This window comes from Convolutriloba macropyga, chromosome 6, assembly GCF_964194025.1.
Source record: "Convolutriloba macropyga chromosome 6, txConMacr16.3, whole genome shotgun sequence".
Classification (NCBI taxonomy): domain Eukaryota; kingdom Metazoa; phylum Xenacoelomorpha; order Acoela; family Convolutidae; genus Convolutriloba; species Convolutriloba macropyga.
The window spans coordinates 10,082,455-10,110,361 of record NC_134473.1 but is presented as its reverse complement, the minus strand read 5'-3'; the positions used below and the strand labels follow the sequence as shown (position 1 = coordinate 10,110,361).

Here is a 27,907-nt window from a genome sequence, read left to right as displayed (position 1 = left end):
CTAAATGGTTTTAACAGTCCATTCATTTCACAATCTAGTTCTAGCTTTTTGTTTCGTCAATGAAAATCCTTTGAATTGTGGGTCAAGACTGGTCCTGCAATGTTTTTTATTTGATTTCTCTCGACCGACTTTTGGTCCTCAAAAATAGGATAAGCACGTAAATCCCGGAGGACTTTTAAGTTCTCTTAAAACCCTACGGCCCACTAATCTCTAAGTATGCGATTTAACGAAATAGTTTGAGATATAAATTTTTATGAAGAGTGGGAGCGATTCTTTGAGTTTGACCCCTCCCAATTTAAACCCCACTCCACCTCATTACTGCAGTAACCCCGAACACTCGCCCCTCTTCTGTGCCCGATGTCATTGGGATATGTGCATTGTTTTAGTTTCATATACTGATTAATTATATTTAAATGCTCGGATAGACTTATGCATCTTACGAACTTGACTGAATAAATGGGAGCACAACTTTTGAATTTCAGTGACATCCCTGTTAATTTGCAAATTGTTTGATTTATTTTGTAATTGCTTTTCAGGTATTTTGACGGACAAGAAAGATTCCACATTAATGTGAACGACTACAAAGATATTCGTCTGCTGGAAAAGCTGAGGAAGAAAGCACCGCGATATCTAAAACATAGCTCCAAGAGCTCTGCTTCTGCAGCGTATCGGCATGATGACGAATCCACTTTAGCCGAATCGCGAGTGTTCCCTGGTGAGGCAGTCAATGAGAGCGAAGAGAGCAGCTCTGATGATGAGTTCTACGAGAACATGACTTCTGACTTCAACACTCTCATTCCCGTGCAAAAGTCACGCAACGTGTCGTCTAAGAGGTATTGAACAAAGAGGCGAAATCAATGTGAACAGAAGAGCAGGCAATGGATTCCAGCATCTGGAGCGAGATTTACAATTGAAACCAGGAGAGAGATTACAACATTTCACCTGCTAGAGATCCTGAAGTTGCTCTTTTTTAGACATAACACTGACTTAAATGACCTCAATGATCCATTTAATTGTTGTGAAAATATTTGAGATAGCAGAACTGTCCTGAAATTCTTTATAATAATTTGAACGTGACTTACACTCTAAAAAAATTCCAGGAAAATTGATAATACAGGTAATTTTCCTAGGTTTTGCAATTAAATTGTTCTTTAATGCAACTCACGTAGAAACTACCTGCAAGCAATCTAAATTACCTGCAAAAATTTGCCTGCAATGTACGTAGAAATTGCAGTGTTACCCTCCTAGAATTTTACCTGCAAAAAAATTTTCTTGTTATTTCTACCGGCAAATTAAAAACCCCTACCCTGCGAATAGCTCTACGTCCAATTTGTGCATTTTGTGTTTTTCAATTTTATCATTAAAATTAAGAAGAATAAGAAAAATATTAAAGAAAGAGTTGTATATGAATTAAACTTCTTCGGCAGCCACTCTGATGCGGAGAATAAACTTCCACTATAAAGTATATTACTACTCATTCTTTTTACCCCTTTGCTGTTGCTAATTTTCTGATCTTTGCAGGATTCAACCTATTTGGCTGGTGTCATATTGATGAGGTAAAATCTCTGGTGTCAGATCGTATGTAATTCGATGGTAGACTGATCGTAGAACCTCCATCCGATTGTTAGTGTTGTCCCTAGACCCTATCGCAGAGTTATTCAAAAATAAAGAATTTTTAATTATTGGCTTTAACAAAAAATGTTATCTATATAGAAACTTATCTTTCCAAAAATGATGCTGGCTGACTTTTCTGAGAATTTTTTTCAAGTGCAGCCTTGTCTTTCTTGTGTGCAAAAAATCCAAAAAAATGTGTGATGCAGTCATCCAGGCAACCAAGCAACTTGGTGTGTAAAAATTAGCAAGTTAGAATAATTGTAAATAATGTAAAGATGTAAATAAAATTAATAGGGAAATAAAATTTACCTTTGTGAATTATTTGAGTGAAAATTGTGTGAAACTATTCTTATGATAGTGATTATGTGCGTGTGAGTAAAAATTAACTTCCTTCGAAGTACTGACTTTTTTAATGGTAATTTTATCGTACCATCAGCTGATTTTCAGGTAACACGTTGCTGTCTTTACAGTAGCAACATCGAATTTTTCATTCAAATTTCGTCTTTCGAATTGGTTGCCCTAAAAGTTCAAGTGAAAATAATCGAGATGAGTACAGGTGAGTTAGATTGAAACACGGGCAGTATGAGTATCTACCGGTCTATTCTGTATGAAATCTTTAAAATTGAAGCTTTAAAATCAACATGATCAAGATATACCATTGTTGATTGTCTTGTATCAAATGTGATGATGGAAGTTGGACGATGATATGCAATGTGAGCCTCACTTATTGAGAAGTTAAAGTGAAAGCTCGGACAACTGACTAAGTTTTCATCAAGAATGTGATCCGAAAAAAGGAATATTTAAAAATGATACTGAAATGCATCAGAGAAAATGAGAGGCGATGTGGTTCTATATCGCATTTCAGAGCTATTCTTCTGAAAACCTAATTGGCTCCAATGTCTTAAGGGTCAACGAGTAAATCGGTTATTCCCATTTATCAAGAAATAGTCCAAATTCGACATAACAATCAGCAGGTGAGTTTTCTGTGCCCACGCCTTACCTAAAAAGGTGATTGAAACTGACCCCAATACTGAATACTTTGATATCAGTGAGAGCAAATGAGCAAACGTACTAAAAATCTTCAGGATATTAATTAATTGCAAAGTTGAGAACACAATGACCGTCATATTTAGTCTCATTGCGTTTTCAGCGGTAAAAATGCTGTAGCTGTTAGATATTTCTGCATGGTCTATTGATTTGTAGAAGTTTGAGCTAAATAATTTATAACAGATGTTATGAACTTCCATGCAAAACTGCTCAATTTTGTACAAGTTTCTATTGGTACCAAAACAGGTGTTTGTTGAAGAAGAGACCTCTCTATTGGATCACAAAAATTTGTATGGCACACCTGTGAATAAATAATTGGTCTTCACGTGTTTCACTTTTTCTTTGGGAAATATTTGATCAGTTGGAGAAAGCATTGTTTGCCAATGGCATTATATTTTGCATATTGATTTTCCTTCCACCTAAAAAGCTGAATAAATTGACTTAATTTATTGGACTAGAGAGGCGTGAATAGACAAAACATGGCGTTTGTTTACGGTAAGTCACGTTCAACATCGGTTTTTCTCAGGTTAATTAAAGTAATAATAAATTGCAGAAATGGAATCTAAAAACACCTTTCGTTCTCTCGAATTGATTAGGGATGTGCTAGGCCGGCTGTAACACATTTGGGCGCAACTTGAGCTCTATTTTGGCGTGGCTGGAAGAAAATGTAGCTTAATTTACTGGGCGTAAACGCTCCAGAACCGTGCCAAATTTGATTTCAAATGAAAGCTAAGCATTTAAAGATTAATTAATTGCCCTCATGCAAACTTCAGCTATTATTTTGATACAGAAATATTTCCCTACTAGAGTTTTTGCTGGAAAAATTGAATTCTAACAAAATGATTGACTTCGTTCATACAGGACTTTAATCACGCAGGTTAGTTTTTTCTAAGAATAACTCACTCTAAGATAATTAGTCATAAATGGAATTTAAATTTTTCGAATTGCTAATGCATGTATGTTATAAGGCTACTGTAACACATTTGGGCAAGATTTCCGCTCAGGTTGGCGTGACTGGATTCGGAAGCAGCGATAGCGTAAGTCATTAGAAGTAAATTTCATGTAACGTGCTCCAGGAACGAGTTAAATTGATTTAAATTTGAAAATAAGCTGTTAAGTATGATTTAATTTTAAGCGTTTTTCGTTAAAATTGACTATTGGCAAAATAAGTGGCCTCGTTCATTCAGGACTTTCCTGAATATGAACGTGCATTTTTTGCATGCGTTTGATGTCCCCAATTAACGGTGAACAATATTGTCAGGTAATTTCCTCCAGTAACTCAACTGATCAAAACTGACTGAAATCAGAAATTAAGTCACACATATTTGAAAAATATACTATTGCTTTTCGATACCCGTTGTTATTAGTTTCGATTGGGTTAGATTGCCGTGTTGCATCCCCTATAAGCAAAAAAACGGTCTTTTCTACCTTGGTTGGCTCATTCGAATAGTAAAAGCTGGGGTCTAGGAAATAAACCCCCACGGACGAAAACCGTTTTAAATTTTAAACCCCATTTTAATTTTGGTCATGATAATTTGTTCGGTTGTGATAGTTTCATATCAAGTCTCACGGGCCGCTAGGGCATGGCAAAAGGCGATAAATGCGCAGCTCGGTAAAAGTCAAAGGGGGGTTTATTTCCGTGGGGGTTTATTGTTCCGACCCTCTTGAGGGGGGAGGAACTATATACTCAACTGGGTTTTTTTTGTTCCGTGAATTTTCGCCGCTCGATATATTCATCGTAGAGAGTTGAGACTGGTATCATTAGAAAGCTCGTCCAGCGTAGAATATGGAATTAAAAAGATTTTTTTAATTTTTGTTTTCTACAGGGAGTTATCAAGGCTTAAACTTCTGAGAAAAGAAGAGTGAATTCACGTTGTTTTTATTCACATTTTCCGGAATTTTTGCCTAAATTTTCGTCAATTTTGCTAAAATTTGTTATATCTTTTAAGAATAGTGTCGTTGATTTTATTTTTGAAGACGAACAAGCATTTTCGATTGTTTTGATTTAATTTTTTGGTCAAAAAATCTGGATAAACATTTCAAAATTTAGCCTTTTTCATCAACAACAGCACGAAATAAGCTACTTTAGTCCACTTTGATTAAATTTGCCTACAGTACACCCCCAAACAACACTCATACAATCTTTGTAGACTCAGAGGGGGGCTATTTCTACTTCAGAGTCCGCAGAGAGTGCCTTGTAGTTAAAACTTTGCCGTTTTTTGCTAACTTTACTCGTTGATTATCAAAAATGCAAAATTTTTTTTTGAGTTTCAACTCAGAAATTATCTATATCTACAACATTCGAAAAATCAATTGTTCTTAACGGACAATAAGTATTAACAGGGGTAGTTTTGGGCCATTCTTGGACTGTTACAATCCAAAAAAAACGGGTTGTAATCAGTCGGTCTTTTTTTTTAAAAAAAAGACTTTTTTTAATAATAAAGAACAGAACATATCAAATCAAAGCTCAGGAGTGATAGGTCCAACCAATTCGCTTGCTAAACAGCTCCAGGCTAATGCATTTAGTTTTTTAATTGAAAAATTATGGTCGTTTCTTTTTTAAAATTAATTGACTTTTCAATAAATAATGGCTTAATTAACTTTTCCTCTATTTTTTTCTTAATTTGTTCTACTTCCAGCTTAGTGTCAGCAAAAAAAGACCGCTTCTTCTTTCTACTGAGTTAACATTTATTCTCGGTTGCAGTTTTAAGCCTAAAATTATTGTTTTCTGGCTTTGATACTACAAGATTTTAGATTTTGTATTGATATTTGCCAGTTTTTCACGTTTTCTAATTTTGTCACATTATCACATTATTGACAGTTCTCATGTTACCTTATTAGCATTCAAATTAAAGCACAATTGAACATATTAAAATCCTGAAAGATATAAATTATCGTTTTAATGGCCTCGACGCCTCTTTCTTGAAGAAATCAATTGAATTTTTTAATTTTGTCTTAACTGTCATTTATACTTTGTCGTTTCGGTCGTATGAAATTTCCTGTATAGTGATAGCTTTCATTGGCTTTTCATGGCGGAATAGAAAAACCGATATTCTGATATTAGCAGATAGCTGATGGCTTTTATGACTTTCAAACCCATCGTTTTCCAAAATTAAAAAAAAAACTTTTTTAACTTCGCAATTTTGTTCTTTTTATGTTTCTTTTTGTTACCTAATCTCGTTAGTTGATTACAGGTCAAATATGACATTATGGGTTTCAAGGGAAAAAAAGGGATTGGTGTCCCAAAATCTTCTTAAAGATTTTGTTATGACCTTACTGGCTTCGACACCGCTTTTTCACAAAAAAAATTAAATTAGTTTGATTTTTGTCATATTTGACGTTCTTTTTGTAGATGCAAGAAATATTCTGGATAATTACAGGTCTCGAGGGTTTCCTTTTCAAGAAAAAACGACGATATTTAAATAGCTCTTTTTAAAATTAATGCCTTTCATGACATTGAATGTAATTTTGTTTCGAAAAAAAAATTAAAAGTATTACATACTTTAGCACTTCGCTTTTTTGTCTACTTGTTACCTAGTCTTACTAATGAATGGCCACGTACTACATTTTAGCTGTTTGAAGAAGGCGCAATCAAATATATTTTGAGTGCCAAAATTTGGCTTGACGGTTTTGACAGCGTTTTCTGGCAAGTTTCAATTGAAATTTTGTTTGTTCTTTGTTGTTCTTTTTAGCCGCTCTAAAAAATGATTAAGGTCAGGTCCTAATGCCCTTCTATAGAAGCAGTGGTAATCGCAAATTTGTGGTAATATTAATTTATTCCTAATGGTTTTTATTACTTTGAAGTTGATTGTTTCAAAAAAATAAGTTAATTTTTTTTACTTTTCTGTTTTTGTTCTTTTTTGTATAATTGTTACCAAACCTTTTTATGGACTGGTCGCATATGTTTTCTGGTGATTTATAAGTTATTTTTGTTTAGTTTCAGGTTTTTCTGACGGTATGTTGACTTTGTTATTAAATTTAGTTTTTAAGAGGGACATAAATTTAATTAATGTTTGTTGTTGTTGTTGTTTGATTTTGCTGTTCGTTTTGACTCGCTTTCTTAATATTGACATATTACAGCAATCTAATGCATCAATTTTTACTCCACTCGGTAACCTTTTCGATACCCGTTGTTATTAGTTTCGATTGGGTTAGATTGCCGTGTTGCATCCCCTATTAGCAAAAAAACGGTCTTTTCTACCTTGGTTGGCTCATTCGAATAGTAAAAGCTGGGGTCTAGGAAATATACCCCCACGGACGAAAACCGTTTTAAATTTTAAACCCCATTTTAATTTTGGTCATGATAATTTGTTCGGTTGTGATAGTTTCATATCAAGTCTCACGGGCCGCTAGGGCATGGCAAAAGGCGATAAATGCGCAGCTCGGTAAAAGTCAAAGGGGGGTTTATTTCCGTGGGGTTTATTGTTCCGACCCTCTTGAGGGGGGAGGAACTATATACTCAACTGGGTTTTTTTTGTTCCGTGAATTTTCGCCGCTCGATATATTCATCGTAGAGAGTTGAGACTGGTATCATTAGAAAGCTCGTCCAGCGTAGAATATGGAATTAAAAAGATTTTTTTAATTTTCGTTTTCTACAGGGAGTTATCGAGGCTTAAACTTCTGAGAAAAGAAGAGTGAATTCACGTTGTTTTCATTCACATTTTCCGGAATTTTTGCCTAAATTTTCGTCAATTTTACTAAAATTTGTTATATCTTTTAAGAATAGTGTCGTTGATTTTATTTTTGAAGACGAACAAGCATTTTTGATTGTTTTGATTTAATTTTTGGTCGAAAAATCTGGATAAACATTTCAAAATTTAGCCTTTTTCATCAACAACAGCACGAAATAAGCTACTTTAGTCCACTTTGATTAAATTTGCCTACAGTACACCCCCAAACAACACTCATACAATCTTTGTAGACTCAGAGGGGGGCTATTTCTACTTCAGAGTCCGCAGAGAGTGCCTTGTAGTTAAAACTTTGCCGTTTTTTGCTAACTTTACTCGTTGATTATCAAAAATGCAAAATTTTTTTTTGAGTTTCAACTCAGAAATTATCTATATCTACAACATTCGAAAAATCAATTGTTCTTAACGGACAATAAGTATTAACAGGGGTAGTTTTGGGCCATTCTTGGACTGTTACAATCCAAAAAAAAATCGGGTTGTAATCAGTCGGTCTTTTTTTTTGAAAAAAAGACTTTTTTTTAATAATAAAGAACAGAACATATCAAATCAAAGCTCAGGAGTGATAGGTCCAACCAATTCGCTTGCTAAACAGCTCCAGGCTAATGCATTTAGTTTTTTAATTGAAAGTTTATGGTCGTTTCTTTTTTAAAATTAATTGACTTTTCAATAAATAAGGGCTTAATTAACTTTTCCTCTATTTTTTTCTTAATTTGTTCTACTTCCAGCTTAGTGTCAGCAAAAAAAGACTGCTTCTTCTTTCTACTGAGTTAACATTTATTCTCGGTTGCAGTTGTAAGCCTGAAATTATTGTTTTCTGGCTTTGATACTACAAGATTTTAGATTTTTGTTTGTTTTGATATTTGCCAGTTTTTCACGTTTTCTAATTTTGTCACATTATCACATTATTGACAGTTCTCATGTTACCTTATTAGCATTCAAATTAAAGCACAATTGAACATATTAAAATCCTGAAAGATATAAATCATCGTTTTAATGGCCTCGACGCCTCTTTCTTGAAGAAATCAATTGAATTTTTTAATTTTGTCTTAACTGTCATTTATACTTTGTCGTTTCGGTCGTATGAAAATTCCTGTATAGTGATAGCTTTCATTGGCTTTTCATGTAGGAATAGAAAAACCGATATTCTGATATTAGCAGATGGCTGATGGCTTTTATGACTTTCAAACCCATCGTTTTCCAAAATTAAAAAAAAACTTTTTTAACTTCGCAATTTTGTTCTTTTTATGTTTCTTTTTGTTACCTAATCTCGTTAGTTGATTACAGGTCAATTATGACATTATGGGTGTCAAGGGAATAAAAGGGATTGGTGTCCCAAAATCTTTTTCTTAAAGATTTTGTTATGACCTTACTGGCTTCGACACCGCTTTTTCGCAAAAAAAATTAAATTAGTTGATTTTTGTCATATTTGACGTTCTTTTTGTAGATGCAAGAAATTTTCTGGATAATTACAGGTCTCGAGGGTTTCCTTTTTATGAAAAAACGACGATATTTAAATAGCTCTTTTTAAAATTAATGCCTTTCATGACATTGAATGTAATTTTGTTTCGAAAAAAAAATTAAAAGTATTACATACTTTAGCACTTCGCTTTTTTGTCTACTTGTTACCTAGTCTTACTAATGAATGGCCACGTAGTACATTATAGCTGTTTGAAGAAGGCGCAATCAAATATATTTTGAGTGCCAAAATTTGGCTTGACGGTTTTGACAGCGTTTTCTGGCAAGTTTCAATTGAAATTTTGTTTGTTCTTTGTTGTTCTTTTTAGCCGCTCTAAAAAAATGATTAAGGTCAGGTCCTAATGCCCTTCTATAGAAGCAGTGGTAATCGCAAATTTGTGGTAATATTAATTTATTCCTAATGGTATTTATTACTTTGAAGTTGATTGTTTCAAAAAAATAAGTTAATTTTTTTTACTTTTCTGTTTTGTTCTTTTTTTGTATAATTGTTACCAAACCTTTTTATGGACTGGTCGCATATGTTTTCTGGTGATTTATAAGTTATTTTTGTTTAGTTTCAGGTTTATCTGACGGTATGTTGACTTTGTTATTAAATTTAGTTTTTAAGAGGGACATAAATTTAATTAATGTTTGTTGTTGTTGTTGTTTGATTTTGCTGTTCGTTTTGACTCGCTTTCTTAATATTGACATATTACAGCAATCTAATGCATCAATTTTTACTCCACTGAGTTATTTGTTTTGGAGGTTATCTTATCGTTCATACAGAATTTTTTGAAAAAGACGGGCTTTTTTGGGGTTCGCAAAAAATAATTTTTGGGTTTTTCTATCTGTTCCTAATTTGGTAGACAATTATGCCAAAATTGTGGATGGGCGGGGTCGGAACCTTATGTGCCATTGCACATTACCGAGCCGCCTTGTTTCCTATCTAAAATTAAGTGGGTTTTTTCCGAAACCCTAAAAGTTGCACTTTGAGAAAAGTTTGTCCGACTGCAGTCGTTTATAGTTGAATAAAGTGTGCGAATAACATTTTGGCCTTTAGCCGTACTTCTGCTGACTGGTTATTCTGGCACAACTTGGGGAGCTACCACCCCTAGTCCTCAGAGTGTACCCGTTCCAGCTTGCAACGCAACCCACGACGCCTGCACAACTGACGAGGACTGTAGCGATACTCGGGATGACCTTGTGTGCATTGCAGTCGGACCACCCGATAGCCCTGGATTTAAAAACTGCGTTTGCAAAGACGGGTACTACGGGAACCCACAGGAACCTTGCAAGAGTAAGTTTCGTATCTTAAGACAAAAGACGTTGTTCTTGGTTAACTAGAGTATCATTGATCTTTTTGATCTTCAAGAGTCTCATAAAATTGGTCGGATCGCGGTAGCAAAAACTATCTCGATATCAGTAGCAGCTGATTCAACGCTAAATCTAGAACATCCAGCTGCGTGATTTTGTACAACATTATTTAGTCAAAAGCAATCAACAAGAATTAATCGAGGTGGTCAAAAACTGGAACAAAATCAGGAACACTGAATTCAAATAGTTTTTGTGGTTTTATGGAGATAGAGAACTATGGCATCAAAACATTTGTAATGTTTAATGTGATGGGAACATTTGTAAGACTAGTTCATTGTTGTTCAGACGAAAGTTCAGCTGCGCCTATCTTCGGGATGTATGCTGGATGTTTCAAAGTGGACAAGACGAACAGACTGATCACGACAGCTGCAGGAGACTACAAGTCGTCTCTGCTGAACACATACAGCTGCAGAGAAGCCTGCTCAAATCAGAATGAGTTATACGCGGTGTTGCAAGAGGGAGACATTTGTTTCTGCTCCACCTCCAAACGTAACAAAAAATATTTGCACAAAAGGGCTTGAAGACCCCTTGCAAAGTCATGACTTTGCAAGGGGTCTCTGAGAATTTCTGGCGTTCATCGAGAATAGCGTTGGGATTCAAGATATTTTGATATTCTACCAGAATTTTGAAATGACTTATGCAGAGTCGCCAAACCTTGATTAATACGCTCAATTTGCAAGTTAGAAATGCCGAAAGTTGATGGAAGTCAATTTCTGGATATGTATATAGAGCCGAAGCGATATCGGGTCTATAATTTGCCTCTTCGTGTCTTTTTACAATCCACGTGTATTTGAATGTACTGGGTGCTGATTTTTTAAAAAAGATCTCCACATTTTGCTCGACTTTTTCTCAATGAGAGGTCAAGTTAGAGTTGTGATTTTAGTCATTCTGGAGTAGTAAAGGGATTGAATAGGTGAGAAGTTTTTAAGCGTGAGTTTTTATAATCTGTTAAAGTGGAGAGAGAAATTAGTATTTAGAAGTTTTTTCCGCGTGCAGTATTCTGACTTCTTTCGCTCTTGATTTTTCCCGAATTCTTTTAAAGGAGATACTGTTGTTCCAATGGTCTTAAATTACGTTTCTGGTCCGTCATTGGGGGGGGGGGGGGTTAATGATTTTTTAATGACAGGTGCCATTGATTTTCTAATAAAGTACTAATGAACCTACCTATTCCATATTTTCCGTTAATAATTAAAGGTTTTTCGTAGGTCTGACAATTTATTATTTTCATCAAACGTTTGAAGTAGCATTGATTTTTTTATTTGTTCTTTTTGTTGTCTCGGAATAGTCTCAGAAATGACAGGTCACATTGAGATTTTAATAAGAAAAATGTGAACCTGGTCAATGCACTCAGCTAATCTTTTTTACTCAGTCTTTGACAATCTTTTCGAGTAAAATATTAGTGTTTGCTTTTGTTTGACTCTTTTTGTTGATGTCGTTTCACTTAATTTCTTTAATGATGGATTTCATTGACTTTTTTGTAACAAAATGAGATCCATTTAATGTTTTTTTTTGCAGCTAATAGTTTTCATGCTTTAACTCCATTTACTTGCAAACAACTGCAGTGAATTTTTACTTCGTTTACATTATTACTTCAATTTTTTCCGTCTTTGGTCATTCCATCCACTGCAGTGGTCATTCCATCCACTCCATCCACTGCAGAAATTCACTGCAGTGAATTTTTACTTCGTTTACATTATTACTTCAATTTTTTCCGTCTTTGGTATTTCCATCCCATAGTATATGCATTAAAGGAATCAATGTGCTTTATGACGTTAAATAGTGTAATTCAACATATAAGCACGTGTTTTAATGACTTCCACGTCAAAAAATCGTCGTCTGACCTATTTGTTATGACCATTTGATCACTCGCTGAGAAGTTAAGAATCGGGTTTTTGACTACTTTTGCAACTGAGCCGCTTCATTTGTGCGCGACGTCATTTGTTGCTAAGTTCATAGGTCAATTAATTTATAGCCGCACAGCGATAGCTGGGGCTATTATTGGCCTTCTCTTGGTTTTTTTTTACAATTCAAAGAATTTCAATTGTATTGGGGCGCTATCTTTTTTTTAAGATCTGTTCACACATTTTCATGATTTTTGAAGTCAAATTGGAGTAGTGATTTTGGTCACGCCGAAACAGGAAGTGGAGCGAAAAAGCGAGTGGTTTTGCGGCGTGAAATTTTTTTGCTCCAAATTTAAAGTAGAGTGAGAAAACGATGTTTGAACAAAAATTTGCTTTCTCGCTAGTGGTTTTTTGTTCACATGCGGCAATTTCACTTTGATTTTTACTGTTTTTTCGATTTTTTGGATCGAATTTTTTTCTAAATGGTTTTTCCAATCCATTAATAGTCCATTCTTGGTCTAATTTTCTGTTTAGTCAATGAAAATTCTTTGAATTGTACTTCAGGACTTGTCCTGCTATGTTTTTTTATTTCGTCGTCATGATTTTTGTTACGACCATATGACGTCACAGCCACTTTTTGTTCATTCGTTCATGCAATTTCAACTGAATTGCATGTGAGACGTCATTTTTCGATCTTAGTGGAGCGAGTTTTTTTGTTCATGCACAAGATTAAGTTTTTGGTCACACTTGACTTACCTCACTCTCAAAATGACTTCCTCACTTTGAAATTGACTTTTATTTACTTTAATTCAAAGAGATAAGGTCAAATGGGTGTGTGTCACTCTAAATGAAGGTTGTTTGAGATCAGCTAATAGAGGCAGCAATAACTTATACAGATTTTAAATCAAAATATAACAGATCAGCCTTCAATGAAAAGACGAATTTTTTTGGTCTGTCTTTACTGTTTTTTAGACTGCCGATCTACGAATCTATTGCGGCTATTTTCTGGCAATCTGCCAGCTATGCTTGAAATTTTTTTGATCATATATGACTTATCTGCTCTCTTATTAAATCTGATTTGAGAATGCAAACTCTAATTCAAATTTAGAAGTCAACCAAACAAGACAATCAGTAGGGTATATTGATTGAAGGAAGTTGTTTTTTATAGCGGCGAAGCTGTAAGCTGAGCGAAGCTATATTGCGGTGCTCTTGGTTTTTTTTTGTTTCGTCGTCTGACGCTCTTTTTTCGTTTTACATTTGTTCACACAGCAAAGCTGAAAAAGTCAGATTTTCTGAATGACTTCTTCCTCTCACTAACGGCATTTGCGCGCGTGACGTCATTTCTTACTCGCTTTAGCAAAAGTTTTTAGGTTATTTGCGTGATTAGATTTTGATCATACGTGACTTACCTCACTCAATAAAATGACTTTTGCACTTTAAAACTTAAGTTTAGTTTGAATTTGTTTAAGGTCAAAGGAACTCATTTGTGCAGTTAAGGTCCCTAATAAGAGGCTTCTGCGGAATGAATTTTAACAAGCTTTATTAATTTATCGCTGAATGTTTTTTACTTAGTTTTTTGAGCGGCGTCGATTTTTTTTCAATTTAGATCTGTATCTGTTTCTATCTCTATTATATGGCACGCAGGTCTATTCTTTCGCAGCTATTCCGGCAATCTGCCGGCTATGTTTTTGTTTCGTTTGAAATTTTGAAATCAGAATTTCGATTTGTTTGCTTACCAACTTTTCCAGCAACCTTTTTCGCGGCTAGTTTCCAACATCACAGACTCAAGTGTTTGCAATATTTTCAACGTTTCGATTTTGTGTTGTTAAACTAAGGGGTCTATCGTTGGCAAGCGAAAGCCCTAAAGAGCTTGGAAAACATTTTTGCTATTAGCAACTGCAAATTTGTTTTTGTTTTTACGCTCATAGTCAAAAATTTTTTTAAAACCTGTTTTGAACTTCTTTGCAATTTTCTGGAGTTACACCCATTTCAATACAGTATTTAAAAAAACAACAGGTGCAACTCTTTAGCTTATATCTATAGTTCAACTTTGAATGTCCTAAATTAATATTTTTAACTTTGTTCAGCTCCTGTTTCTGAGCAAGCTGATGAAGAAATGTGTGATTCCGAGTGCAGCGAAGAGGACCCAGGCGACAAGATGTGTGGTGGGTTTAGAGAGATAGACGGACAGTACATTACCGAGAGCTAGTATGTTTTATTTGGACCCGATATCTCTATAAGGCTCGATATTCCTCTAGCATTGTTCGGTGATATTCTCTTGCTATGTCGTCCACTGTTTTAAAGGATAATAAAAATGAGAGACGTCGATAATGTTATCGCTCACGTTTTTTAAAATATGTATTCTTGTTGATAGCTTAGCTTCGATGAAAATTAAGAAAATGAAAAGTAGTTTAAAGTGATTCAAAAATTTGAAAACTTCATCTTAAGAAAACTTCCTTCGTGGGCTACCGTGATTCCTGACTGATTCCGTTTCAATTTTTTACTTACTTACGCACTAGTTGTAGCCTGCTAAGTACCATTTTATTACTTAGAATTGTTGTTCATTTTTTTCCGTTGTTATTTCGCACAGTCACTCCACCCTCAGTTATTCGCGTCATAATGAAAATTTCCGTCAAATGAATCCCAGGGTGGTTCTCCCGGGTCTGTTCTTCGGTTTTTCGTAGATCTGTACCTCTAGGACTTAAGTAGGTCTTTGTTTATCTCTAATTCAGGCCCCATATTCAATTTGCAGGCTTCTTAGTTTTGTTTGAATACATATACCAACGAATTTTCGGTAATATCGGGTGTGAAAATACATCCTAAGCACCTTCATATATATGTCGGACGACTTAGCCAACATATCTCTGTCACAGAAAGGCACTGAACTTCTTCATATTCGTCAAATTTCACGAGCGTAATCAAAGCTTAAGTCATTTCAATGTGTTTTTAAATTTGAAGATGAAAAAATCGAATCACCGGAATTTTGGCCTGATAATGTTAACGTATGAAGATTCTATCTGAAAGAGACAGCTCGTGAGTGGCTGAAAAGCGTCTAAAAAAGATGACTACATTTTAGCACTTCTGACAACAATGGAAAGCGATTGTTGAACTGCTTTTTGCATAATGTACGCTCTGTGAGAAACAAGACAAAGGAACTGAATGCTTTATTACAAATCACTGAGATAGATATTGGAATGTGTCGAATCTTAGATTACAGATAACAGGGATGATAATGCACCAATGTTGCCCTTCTGTTTTTAAGTTTCACAGTGCACCACGGCTCAGCAAAAGAGGCAGAGGAATTTGTTTATTATACAGTTCAGATATTCAGTTAGAGAATTTTAAAAGTCAATAGTCAGTGCTCTTGGGATGCTGCTGCGCCACAATGAAAATTCAGGCTACCATTTTTTCCTAATCACTGTGTACAGCGTGCCTTGAGGAAGTGACAAGTTGTTTGTTGATAGTCTTACCAGCTTTCTGGAAGATAAAAAGTTGCGTTTTGATGGAATTCTTCTCTTATGCGACTTCAACATTTCATTGAATGTCTACAATGATGCTCCCCGGCTCTGAATTCGTTTTATGGGAGAATTTGTGCTTATCCGGAACGTTAAGAGCCAATCTCACAAATCCGGTGCCCTTCCGGATCTTGTTATATCGTCCGGCGAAATTCGTGTTTATGTACAATCTAACATTTTCTGACTCAATATAATCCTTCACTAATTTGGTTTTCGATAAGTAATTGGAGACATAGCAATTGCAAGCAATATTTTTTTAACCGGAACTGGAAATGGTTTAGGCCTGACTTTTATCTTAATTCGCTGTTAAGTTGTTTCAGCATAGAGCAAATTTCGGAAGTTTATTAAGCCTGGATTGGCCTATCTGGCTGCAGAGGAAAATATTTTAAATGATCACTTACCGCTTTAGGGTAAAACCTTCTTGAACATAAATGCAATTTTTTTATGATGAAGAGGAGGAAAAGGAAATGCGAGCGATTATACCGAAAGACTGGAAGCCGTGATTTGAAATCAGAATTTGGTTTGAATACCAAAATTTATTTTCATAATGTTTTGGGAAAAAAGCTTTGTATTAAAAAAGCGTTTTAACAATGCCTTGTATGGGAGTTGCACACGTCAGTAATATACGTTATTGAAAAGCTTACTTGTTAAAGAGGAGCAGATGCAACCAAATTGTGAAAATCAGTTAGTTCTTGCTAGAGATATCAATATTTTTTTTATTTCACAATTTGGGAACATTGCATCATTTGAGGCAGTCGATTGTCCAAAGATCCTTGGCTGACATATTAACAGTTATGCGCCTTCGCTCTTAACCTTGAGCGATCCGAGGAAGCTGCTTACTGCTTCAACCAATAGTACATCAACGCTGGACAAGATTGCGACACGGATTTTAAAATATTTTCCTAATAATTTGTTTTCTGTAGTATTGAACTTCATCAATTTTTTTTGGAAAAGGGGTATTTTCCTGAAGTCTAAAACTAACAATTGTTTAACCTTAAAATAAAAGCGTTTATCTTGATCCTACGGATTTTGCAAACTATCGACCTGTATCAAATCTCAGTTAGACATCAAAGTTATCAGAACGATCAGCTTTTGTTCAACCTACCGATTAGTTGAAAGCAATGCCTTCTTCGTTGCTTTTCAAAGTGCCTAAAGTTTTTACTCAACCAAAAGTGCTCCTCTAAAATTTATCAACGACATTTTACTTAAATTAGAGCTAAAGAAGAGCAATTTTTACATTGGACTCGATCTACCAACAGGCTTTGATATATTGGATCGTAATATAATTCTACCAGTTCTTGATTACTAGCCGTGGTTTTCCTGGTTCCTTTCTCTGTTCTCTAAAAAGCTATCTCACTGGTCGATCACAGAAAGTTTTCGTAAAAGATGTGTTGTATTCGGAGCAAGAAATTAAAACGGGGGTACCACAAGTATCGCTTTTAGACCCGCTGCTTTTCTCGTATTTTTTACTGTCGTTGGAACTCATATGTAAAGAGCTGCAAAAAATATCGTTTCTATGCGGATGATACTATTATTTACCTTGTCTATGATGAATCGGTTACTCCGGAGAAGTTTGATTTGATTATAAGCACCTTACCTATATGATTTTGTTACGCCAAACTGAAATTGAATACAAATAATACAAATTTCAAAAGAAGTGGAAAAGAATTCTTTCAACGCCGATCTGAAACTCCCTATGGATTCCAAATTTTTGAATCATGTAAAATTTCTTTGCTTCGTTTTGGATGACGAACTTTTCAAAGCAAATCAGTTTAAATATTTCTCCCTGCTACTATATGCTGCGGACGATCCTATTAGAGATACAGTTCATAGGGATGTCCTAATAGAGTTGGTGAGAGTTATGATTATTTCGCCGCTGGACTACCGCAACTAACTTTATTTCGGATTACCTGCTGCACTTATGGGAAGTTTCAACTGATAATGAATTGTGCATTCAAGGTGATATTTCGACTGCCACACGGAACACCAACTTCCAGATTCATCAAGCAGCTACACTAGTTGCATGTGCAGAAATGTCGGTTTTTCAAAATTGCACTTTTTGGCCATAGCCTAATTCATCATCCTCAACGATTTCCATGGTATCTTAGCTCTCTTGTGTCTCGCAATGATAAAGTTACAAGATGCCAGTATATACAACCATCAATTTTCTGTCGTTAAGACTAACTTTGGATGAAGGTCTTTCAGCCATGAAATTACGCATGAATGGAACAGACTGCCATTTAAATTCAACCTAATGCCCGATTAGCTTTTTTATAGAAAGAAACTGAAAACTCATTTTTTTCTGAATTTTTTATTGAAGCACTTTTGTGTACTTAAATGGTGCCTAAATCTATAATAGTAATAATGATAATTATAATAATTTTGGCACCTGCTTTATCAGTATTACTTCATAAAGTCCTTTAGTTCTTACGCCATTTACCAGTTCTAAAAGTTAATCATTAAGAAACTTAAAAGGTAAATCTTCAAACACTTTAGGTACATACTATGTACAACCGTTAAGTTGTCATCCGGTTGTAATTGATAATCTTAAACAAATTAGAGATATGGTCTTAGTTGGGATTAATAACCAAGTATTGTCTAGAAACTAATTATTTAAGAACTGAATTATCTGAATTATATTGAGATTGTAGGGGATTATTTTGCGGTTCAATTTAGAATCTATCGCCTGAGCATGAGGGGGAAAGAGATTAGCATGTGACAGAAATTTTTTTGATGAATATCTGCTTTTTAAACTATTCTGAAAAATTTGTTAGCGAATCCATCTAATGTCAAAAGTGATGTTGCAGACCTTGACAGTTCTGAGTTTTTTTTAAGAGTTTAAGTGTCTCAAAATAAAAAAAAACGATGTTACTGGGACAACCGTTCTTACAGGGGACTAAATACAAACAAACCAGCGGCCCGTTCCCGATATATCCAGCTATTTTCATTTGCTCTGCATTGTCTCTGATTGGCTTCGGGGAGTCGAATAAGGTTTATTCTAAGCTGTTTCTCATTGTTATGTTTTTTGTGTGTGTAACATCAAATATTGGCAATTGGTAACGACTAATTAACTCGAAAAAGGAGCAAAGAAGTTCAGTGCAATTTTATCTCAATTTTCACTGAAACTAAAAATCTGACAGAATTGGGCTTCCACATAGCTCAATTGTTAATTTGTAGCCGTTACTGAGTCATTCACTGAGCATCTATTTCGGGTACTGAATAAGCGGGTTTGCAAACCACAAACGCACCGGAAGAAGGTCGTGTACCAGTTGACCGCACCACCAGTTTTTCAGCTCGAGCATCTACACGACACAGAAGGGCATTTCCTCTGCATGGTTTGTTGAGTTAGAAAAGAGCCTTGAGACTAATGTGGTGGTGAGGGCCGTCTTGGACTATGCTCCTCCCGTTGGATTCTGTAAACAATGGGTATGCTGTAGCTTTAATCATATTAATGTAATGTATTCGTTGCGCTTGTTTATTAGACTTAAAAAAGACTAATCAATGGAGCAAACCTGGAAACAACAAGTAGATGGAGTACAATAAGTTTTAGTAAATTGATATTATGTACAAAATCAGACTGGAGAGAAGAGAAAGTAGTTGTTTTGTTCATATAGTTTTTTAAAGCAGAGCAAAAAAGTTGAATTTTTTTGATAATCCAGCAAAAATTTCCTCACCTGGGGCTTTCCCTAAGCAGCTTGTTATTTCAGCTATTGGGTAAAATGCTTTGTTGCTGCTTCTGAGACTTCAATATGTAATGTAGGGTTGTTTCTTTTGTTCTGTTGCAATTACGGTGCTCTCTCTCTCTCTCCCTTTCTCTATATGTACCCTAAACTATTGCTATCGTCTATTGGAGTTCGTTTACTTGTTTAACCAATGCGTTTAGATTGGGTTCTCCTAAATCTGAGTGAGAACATCACTAGTTTGCTAAATAAGACAGTTTAGACATATTTCCAAATACGGATTCTTTGTTTTTTTCTTGATTAGCTAGGGACTCAACTTTTACTTTTTCGAAATCGATAGATTTGCTGGAGTTTATCTCCTTTTTTATTTGCTTTACTTTTTGATCACTTTTTTGTTTCACATAAGTCACGATTCTCACGCTTGACTTCTGACTTATCTCACTCACTGTTTCAACTGAATGGATTTAATATTCTTTCACGCAATTCAAACACGCCATTTAGGTAATACGGTCAAAGTCGAAAGAACAAAATCAAAGAAGCGGGATAAAGTGATAAATCCAGGTTATAGTGCATTAGGTTATCAAAGCTCATTAGAGCGATTGATAGCTGACGTCAGTGCTAAGCTTAATAGCTTTCAGTTTAAAAGCTAAGTTAAGTGTTTTTCTTGAACTAACTGAAATTGCACCCGAATTAGAACACTTTTTGAAACTTGGGAAAAGAATTCTATCAATTTCTATCTCTTTTTGTCTTTTTCTGTTTCAATACCGATGCTCATCAAGCGCGTCAACGGTGGATATTTTCCGGCAATCTGCTGGCTATGTTTTGTGAATAGTTAGGGTTCCTTATGTTTTTCTATTTATACACTATTAGACGTAAGTCTACTTTGTAGCCACTACGATAATTTGCCTGCTTTGTTTAGCAGTTTATTTCCGTAGTTTTTATGTCGGTAGGTTCTATTCTAAGCAGATTTCTTTGTTTTTTTCTCTAAATTGAACATTTTAATGTTGCAATTATGTGAGTATTTACAACAAAGAGAAATGAAGGAGAAATGGACTCGGTTTAAGACGTGAATCATTTAAAAAACAAAATTTTAACTTGTAGGGTTTCGAATATTCTTGTGAAGTTCTGATTCTCCCCCTGGCTAAATCTATTGTTTTGCAGTGCTAATTCATAGAATATGATCTGTCAGTTTTGTACGGTTTATTACTTTTTTCATATTTTTTGTTCTTCGTTGTTACTGGAATCCAATTTCTATTTTTTTTATTGGCATAATTTTTTGATGATATGGTTTTTAATGAATCTCTATTTTCAACAAAATATTTAGCGCGTCGCAAGTTTTGGAATTTTCTTTATACCATTCAGAGCTTTTATGTTTACAATAGTCAATACAATATCGAAATTCTTTTTTCTGACGTACGTCATTGAGTTTGTTTTTGTGTTAGATTTTTTCACCTATTTCCGTGATCGTTGATGTTAATAAGAGATCATTTAGAAGTTAAGACGTTAGTCATGCCTGAGCGTTATAGGGAGCTAAAATGATGGTAGATTTGAGATATGACCTTTAAAGTAGAGTGTTTTGTTAAGTTTATAGTCAAGTGCGGCGGTGTGAGCTTTGTTTTCAGTGTTTTTGCACATTGTTTTCATATGTTTTTGCTGTTTTTCTTTTTGTCAAAATTTTGTTACGTTTTTTCAATTTTTTGAGTAACAAAAGTCAAATAGTTGTTCAAACAGCATTTCCAATTTTTTTCAGCATTTAAACAGCCTTTTCAGACCTTCTATTATTATGCTACCTTTCTGGTTCTCAAAATGTGTTCCCATTTCTATTAAAATATTTTGTTATAATAATTTACACTCCTCGCGTTTTTTCGTTTTAATTTCTCGTCTTTTGGTTTTAAATCTGTCGCGCACTTATGATCATTTTTTAATAGCCGCACAGCGATACCTGGGGCTAATATTGGCCTTCTCTTGGTTTTTACAATTCAAAGAATTTGAATTTATTGGGGTGCTGTCTTTTTTAAGATCTGTTCACACATTTTCATGATTTTCGAAGTCAAATTGGAGTAGTGATTTTGGTTACACCGAATCAGGAAGTGGAGCAAAAAAGCGAGTGGTTTTGCGGCGTGAACTCTTTTAACTGTAATTTTAAAGTAGAGTGAGAAAACGTTGTTAGAACAAAAATTCGCTTTCTCGCTAGTGATTTTTTGTTCACATGCGGCTATTTCACTTTGATTTTTACTGTTTTTCAATATTTTGGATCGAAATTTTTTCTTGATGGTTTTCTCAATCCATTCATAGTTCATTCTAGGCCTAGTTTTTTTTGTTTAAACCAAATTTCACTTTTTCGCTAGTGGTTTTTTGTTCACATGCTGCATTTTAACTTTGATTTTCTGTTTTTTTTTAAATTTTTTATCTGAATTTTTTCTTAATGGTTTTCCCAGTTCACTCATAGTCCTACTGGTTCTAGTCTTTTGTTTAGTCAATGAAAGTTCTCTGAATTGTACGTCAGGACTTGTCCTGCTATGTTTTTTATTTCGTCGTCATTTTTTTGTTACGACCATATGAGGTCACAACCACTTCAAATCTGCTTTTTGTTCATTCGTTCAAACAATTTCAACTGAAGTGCGTGTGTGACGTCATTTTTTGCTCTTATTGGAGGGAGTTTTTTTGTTCATTAACGTGATTAAATTTTTGGTCACACTTGACTTACCTCACTCTCAAAAATGACTTCCTCACTTTGAAAGGACTTTTATTTACTTTAATCGAAATAGATAAGATCAAATGGGTGTGTGTCGCTCTAATTGAAAGTTATATGAGAGCGGCTAATAGAGGCAGCAAAAACTTGTACAGATGTTTAATCAAAATATAACATATCAGCCTTCAAGACGAATTTTTTTGGTCTGTCTTTTTTACTTTTTATGAGACTGCAGATCTACAAAGCTATTCCGGCTATTTTCTGGCAATCTGCCTGCTATTTTTCTCCGTTTAGTTCTAGTAAAACTATATCAGTGACTATTCAGACACTATATCAGCGAAATTATAAATCTTTTGTTTTTCTAATAATTTGGGTTTTTAGATGAATTACCTGTTTGATTTCGGGACTGGAGCTGGTCGGACTTTTCCTCATCCGTTCACGTGGATTGAATGGATCTATGCGTATCCTGGAACATTCATTGTCACCGGAGTTGCCGACAGTCGCTATGTAGGTCACACTTTCTTTTATGAGGCTGTTCTCACTGAATTCTTTACTTCATTATCGCGTCATGTGAATCATACTAAACTGAAAACCTTATGCGTTTGCAAAAAAATATTCTGCATTACGTGATTTTCTTAATAGAGCATAAGAGCTGTCTCGTCAGCAACTTTGTCTTGTTCTGCAATGAATAATCAACCAGCGCCAAAAATTATCTCATTCAAGTTCAGTAGCAAAAAATGGAAGTCAGGATATATATTTGAATTGGTGTTATGATTTCAAGCCAGCAATAGATGCGACGAGTGTGGTGGTGAGGGAGCCAATCAGGAAGGAGGGAGTGATTGCAGAGTGCAGTGAGGTGTACAGGTACGGAATGAAGGCCAACTGCTCCGTCACATCCATCCTAGGCACAGGCATCATGGCCAAGATATACTGGGGGGACAAGGACAGGAAGGAGTTCGACTTCTCAAGGATAGAAGGTGACTACTGACTTCAACCATGTTTGAACCAATAGATAGCAGTAGTAAAATTCTATTACAGATCTCATATTCAGTGTTCCTATAGGAATTCAAATAGTGGTAATATTCTTCTTGGAATTAATCGATGAGCAAATTTTCGATATGACTCTCTTAAGGACCAATACTGTTTTATTAATAGCTGCGATAGGGATAGCAAAGCATTACAATGCAAATCGTTTGGGTTGTATTGGTGCTGTATCTTTTTACGACTTGAAGAGGAATCATAGTAATCTGTTTTCTTAAAATCTGTTTTCACTGAAACAGGATGTAAAATGCAGTGCCGCGCAAGTGTTAAGGTCAACCAACTGATCAAATGTCAAAAGCAGAGAAAAAGAGAGTGTTTTTTTCATATTTTTTGTGAAAGAGAGGAAAAGGTGTGAAAATATTATTGTTAAGTTATTTTGTTTTCACGTGTGTCGTTTTCGAGCAGCTGCTTTAATAATAATGTTTTTTGTCAAATTCGAATTTCTCAATTATATGAACTGTTTAGCAAACATTTTGAACGTTTTTGATCATCTGAATCAAATATTTGGGGTAAACTTTCGAGCTAATTTTGTAGCTGCTTTTTTGGATCCGTTTGGATCGATTTTAATACGAGGTAGTTTTGAGTTGTTTTTGTTATAGAAAACTGATTGAAGTAGGTCAAGTTTCTGCCTTGTTAAATATCCTGTTTTTTTGGGACAGATTTTCTTAAATTTATTTGGATTTTACTTGTTCTTTATTTGTTTGTCGGGCATTTGGTGGAGAAATGATTTAACACATACGCTATTAACGAATCTTTCATAACAGTTGTTGTGACATCGGTACCCATGGTTTTTTGAAGAGTTTGTTTCTTGAAAAAAGTGTGGCTTATTTTTTGATAAGCTCAAAATAAACTCTCATAACATGTTGCATAATTTTACGTGAAAGTTTGGAACAGTAGCGTACGGTAAAATTGCTCTACTACTCTTTTTTCGCTGTAGAGCAGTGATGGGAAAGGAGTGGCGGAAAAAGTATACGAGAGATTGTAAGTTATGCAATTCTTGGCATCGTAACATGAGTTGATTAAAGACATGAACACACGGTTGTTTATCGACCAACCCAAGTTTTTCAAAAAATTGGCCTGTGGGAATGCGGCGATAACAACCCGAGGTGATACTCATCAATTTTTGTTGTTTTGTTTCGTCTGCCATTAGATTGTTTGTTCAGACGATGTGGACAGCAAGAGCCTTCAGCGAATATAAATTCGAGATGAATCAGTCATTGTTTGACCTTTTTGAGCCACAAATGGGGCAATTTTTCCGCACTTTTTTAAAAATGTTTTCAAATAGGAATTTGATATGGATCTTGATTACAGTTCATTAACATTTTGTGCAAGGTAGAATTTGTTGAGCCTGTGTCGTGAGGTGTTTTTGTATGTACATACATGCAAACAACTTTTAAACTTTTCTCAGCAAAATTCCCAGATATTTGCAGGAGTTTTGACGCCTGTAATCTGTCAATGAAATAATTTCATCATATTTAATTTGACAGACATTTTTTCTTCCTCTTGCAAAATTTTGCTTCGAGAATTGACAATTTCTGAACACAACGGTAGCAAATCAAGTGCCCTTTAGAATTCTGTGGCCATTACTCTTCCTTTTTAGCAGTTTGGAGAACAACTTGTTTAGAATTATATAGAAAACAACTTATTTAGATTTACTACCAAAAACATGGGAAAAAATTGAAAACAAAAATAAAACTTTTCACTTGATCGCTCCTCGGTAAAAAAGCTTTGAAATTTTAATAATTGTTAAAGATTCTTACGAATTTGTCGAAAAGTAAAACAGAATTTAAAGGTTTTCATGTTTTTTCATGGTATACAGGAGCCAGGGTATATATCAAAATCCACGCTGAAACAAACCAAGCAATGCCTAGCAAGAGACAGGCACATTCAAAATTTTTACCTGACTAGTATTTCAATTTAAACGTAGTGCTTAGAGTTCGACTCTGAAAAGCAAGCATTGGAAATCAAAGGCCATTTTGATATTAAAATCAAAGGACATTGAAATAATAAAATCATAGAAAAGGATTACCTTCGAAACAGGTATTGATTTTTCTGTTAATAGACCTCTATTTTATTTCGAAAACCCAAAAGTTTTTTAGTTAATTTTTACATTAAAAACTACGTAGCGCAGCTTCATATGTTTGACGCAAAATATTTTGAAAAATCCGCTTTTAATTGAAATAGTTTTTGATCTAACTGTTTGTGTGTGAAAATTTTACAAGAAAAACAAGAAATTGGATTTGAAAAACCAATTTGAGAAATTAATACAGTCAGATCTCATCTTTCCGCAGAAGTATTTCTTTTTTCTCTTGGTTTTTTTTATTTCGTCGTCAAGATTTTTGTTAAGACCAGATGACTTCACAACCACTGCAAATCTGCTTTTTGTTCATTCGTTCATGCAATTTCAACTGAATTGCGTGCGTGACGTTATTTTTTACTCTTTGTGGAGCGAGTTTTTTGTTCATTCTCGTAAGTAAGTTTTTGGTCACACGTGACTTACCTCACTCTTAAAAATGACTTCCTCACTACAAAATTGACTTTTCTTTGCTTTAAATCAAAGAGATAAGGTCAAATGAGTGCTTGTCACTCTAATTGAAGGTTATTTAAGAGCAGCTAATAAAAACAGCAATAAAATATACAGATTCTTAATCAAAATTTAACATCTCAACCTTTAATGAAAAAATAAGTTTCTTTTTTTTTGGTCTGTGTTTTTTACCTTCTTTTTGAGACTACAGATCGATGAAGCTATGGCGGCTATTTTTTGGCGATTTGCCAGCTATGTTTTTTACAATCCTGACCTTAAAACATGAGGTTTTTTAATTCCCTCATCGTCAGACAAATTACTGATCACAATGAGGGAATAGGTAAGGACAATACTTGAAACAATAAAGTTGTTTAAAAATAATTTTTCAAATTATCCAGTAATCAACTATAATAAAAACATATCCAAATTTTGGACAAAGTTTAGCTAAAGCTGTCGAATGTGGCCTCAGGCATTCTGAGATTGTGAGGCCAATAAATTTAATAGTTAATACAAAAAGATATAAAGTTAATAAGTGAGGCCAATAAAGTTAATAGTTAATACAACTCGCATTACTCTGTTTGGCCCAAGTGGTTCCAAAATTGAATTTAAAAACACACAATGCCTCTCATCACCATAGATGAATCAATATTGCAGAAAATTTTGCATTAGACCAACTGTGTTGATGAGCCGATGCGACTCTATATTTTTGAATAGGAACCAATAATGTTTTGTTGATAGCTGAGATAGGGATAGCTATTGCTATCTTCGTTTTTACAATGCTAAGCGTTTGGATTGTATTAGTTGTGTATCTTTTTGACTTTTAAATCTGTTGTCGCAGAAACAGAATGTAAAATGCAGTGCCGCACAAGTGTTTAGGTCAACCAACTGATCAAAAGTTAAAAGCCGAGAGAAAAATAGAGTAGTTTTGTTCATACATTTTGTGAAAGAGAGGAAAAGGTGTGAAAATTTTTCTTTGTTAAGTTAGCGAAATGTTTTTTTTCCACGTGTGTCATTTTCAAGCAGTTGTTTAACTTAAATTTTGATTTTTTTGGTCAAATTTGTATTTCTCAAGTATATGAACTTTTAAGCGGACATTTTCGACCTCTTGATCTTCTGATTCAAATATAAGACATTGGGGTACATTTTGGAGCCACTTTTGGTGTTGCATTTTTAGATCCATTTTTCTTTTAATTGGAGTTAATTTTGAGTTGTTTTTATTACAAAATTTTTTAAAATGGATCTCAAAAATTTGTTCTGAGTTTTCTCGGAATCTGAATTTTGCGAAATGTATTTAATGCACCCCTAGTAGATTCTTTTTATTTCAGTTGGCTGTTGCTTCTTGACCAGGCTATGCATAAAACACATTACAGGTCGTAATATTTTAATGTTCGATATGCGAAATTCCCGAGTTTAATTGATTTTCTTTTTTTCTTTTTGTTTCTCAAGATCTGAAAACATTCTTGAAACAAACAAAAAGTTAGTAAAGATCAAATTGGCTAAAATGGGCTGATTTTTTTCCCGGAAAAATGGTTTTTAAGCTTTTTAGAAAAAGTGACAGTGTTGGAAAAAGATATTTATTCTTCTGAATTTCCCTGGAAAGAGTGGCTAATCATTGGGGGTGACTGAATTAGGAACTAAGTTTTTAAATATTTTGTTTTCAGATCTGAACGGACTTGAAATGCCGCCAAAAGTTTGCTTTTTGCATTTAATGATGTATTTGAATTCTAGCTGTAGACCGCTTTAAGAAGGCAACTTAGTGGTTGGTTGGCCAAAGGAAAAGCCATAAGTTGCCTCAAGTCATTAATTTTTTTTTGACAAATTGGCCAGAATTTGAACACTTTTTTCGAAGAAGTAAGTTTCTGGAAAATTTCTCTTGGTAGTAAAGTTCTTGACGCGCAAAGCTTTCATCCGATATTTCATATGTTATCCTGTTAATTCCATCCAGAAAGGTTATAAAGTGTGGGAAGAAAAAAACTGGGCTGGCATAAAGTTCTATAAAGTTTGAAAAAAATTGCTGATAAAATTATTATTTCTACTGGAACTGTTTCAGACCCGCATCACTGCTTGGCTGGTTCACCTGTGATGCAGAAAATCAACTGTGCAGACTATTTGGACCAAGTTGACTACTTTTACGACGCAGACAATAAATTGCTCTTCGATCCACTCTATGAGTTCTCCTGCGAGGGTATTTTCAAGGGAATGGAGTACTATGTTAAGAAAGTGGGATCCAGCAGTACTATAACATTCAAGGTAATTCAAATGAGATTAAAAAAATAAAGGAACCTTCCTAGAATCGATTTCTGTTATACGCTGAATACTTATACAATACTAATGCAGAAGAAATGAAGGGGCGGATTTGCTCGGAGCTGAAACAGTTAGGGGAACAATGGTTATTTAACTGTTTTTCTGTTTTATGAAGTTCTTGAACTTTTTCAG

At 34.6% G+C, this 27,907-nt stretch overlaps 2 protein-coding genes across 2 annotated transcripts in view; both read left to right on the top strand.

Moving 5' to 3' along the window:
- LOC142341222 (uncharacterized) overlaps positions 1–2,014 on the top strand; it is a 297,980-nt gene extending 295,966 nt beyond the window's left edge. The window contains exon 66 of the mRNA XM_075392141.1: positions 537–2,014. Coding sequence (XP_075248256.1) covers positions 537–840 — 304 coding nt within the window. The 3' untranslated portion in view covers positions 841–2,014. The remainder of the gene's footprint in view (positions 1–536) is intronic.
- Positions 2,015–2,976: 962 nt separating this feature from the next.
- The window catches only part of LOC142341475 (uncharacterized), a 243,615-nt gene continuing 218,684 nt past the window's right edge, over positions 2,977–27,907 (top strand). Inside the window, exons 1-8 of the mRNA XM_075392436.1 lie at positions 2,977–3,156; positions 9,865–10,101; positions 10,464–10,667; positions 14,107–14,227; positions 18,828–18,960; positions 22,288–22,413; positions 22,688–22,883; positions 27,522–27,721. Of these exons, the coding sequence (XP_075248551.1) occupies positions 3,141–3,156; positions 9,865–10,101; positions 10,464–10,667; positions 14,107–14,227; positions 18,828–18,960; positions 22,288–22,413; positions 22,688–22,883; positions 27,522–27,721 (1,233 nt within the window). The 5' untranslated portion in view covers positions 2,977–3,140. The remainder of the gene's footprint in view (positions 3,157–9,864; positions 10,102–10,463; positions 10,668–14,106; positions 14,228–18,827; positions 18,961–22,287; positions 22,414–22,687; positions 22,884–27,521; positions 27,722–27,907) is intronic.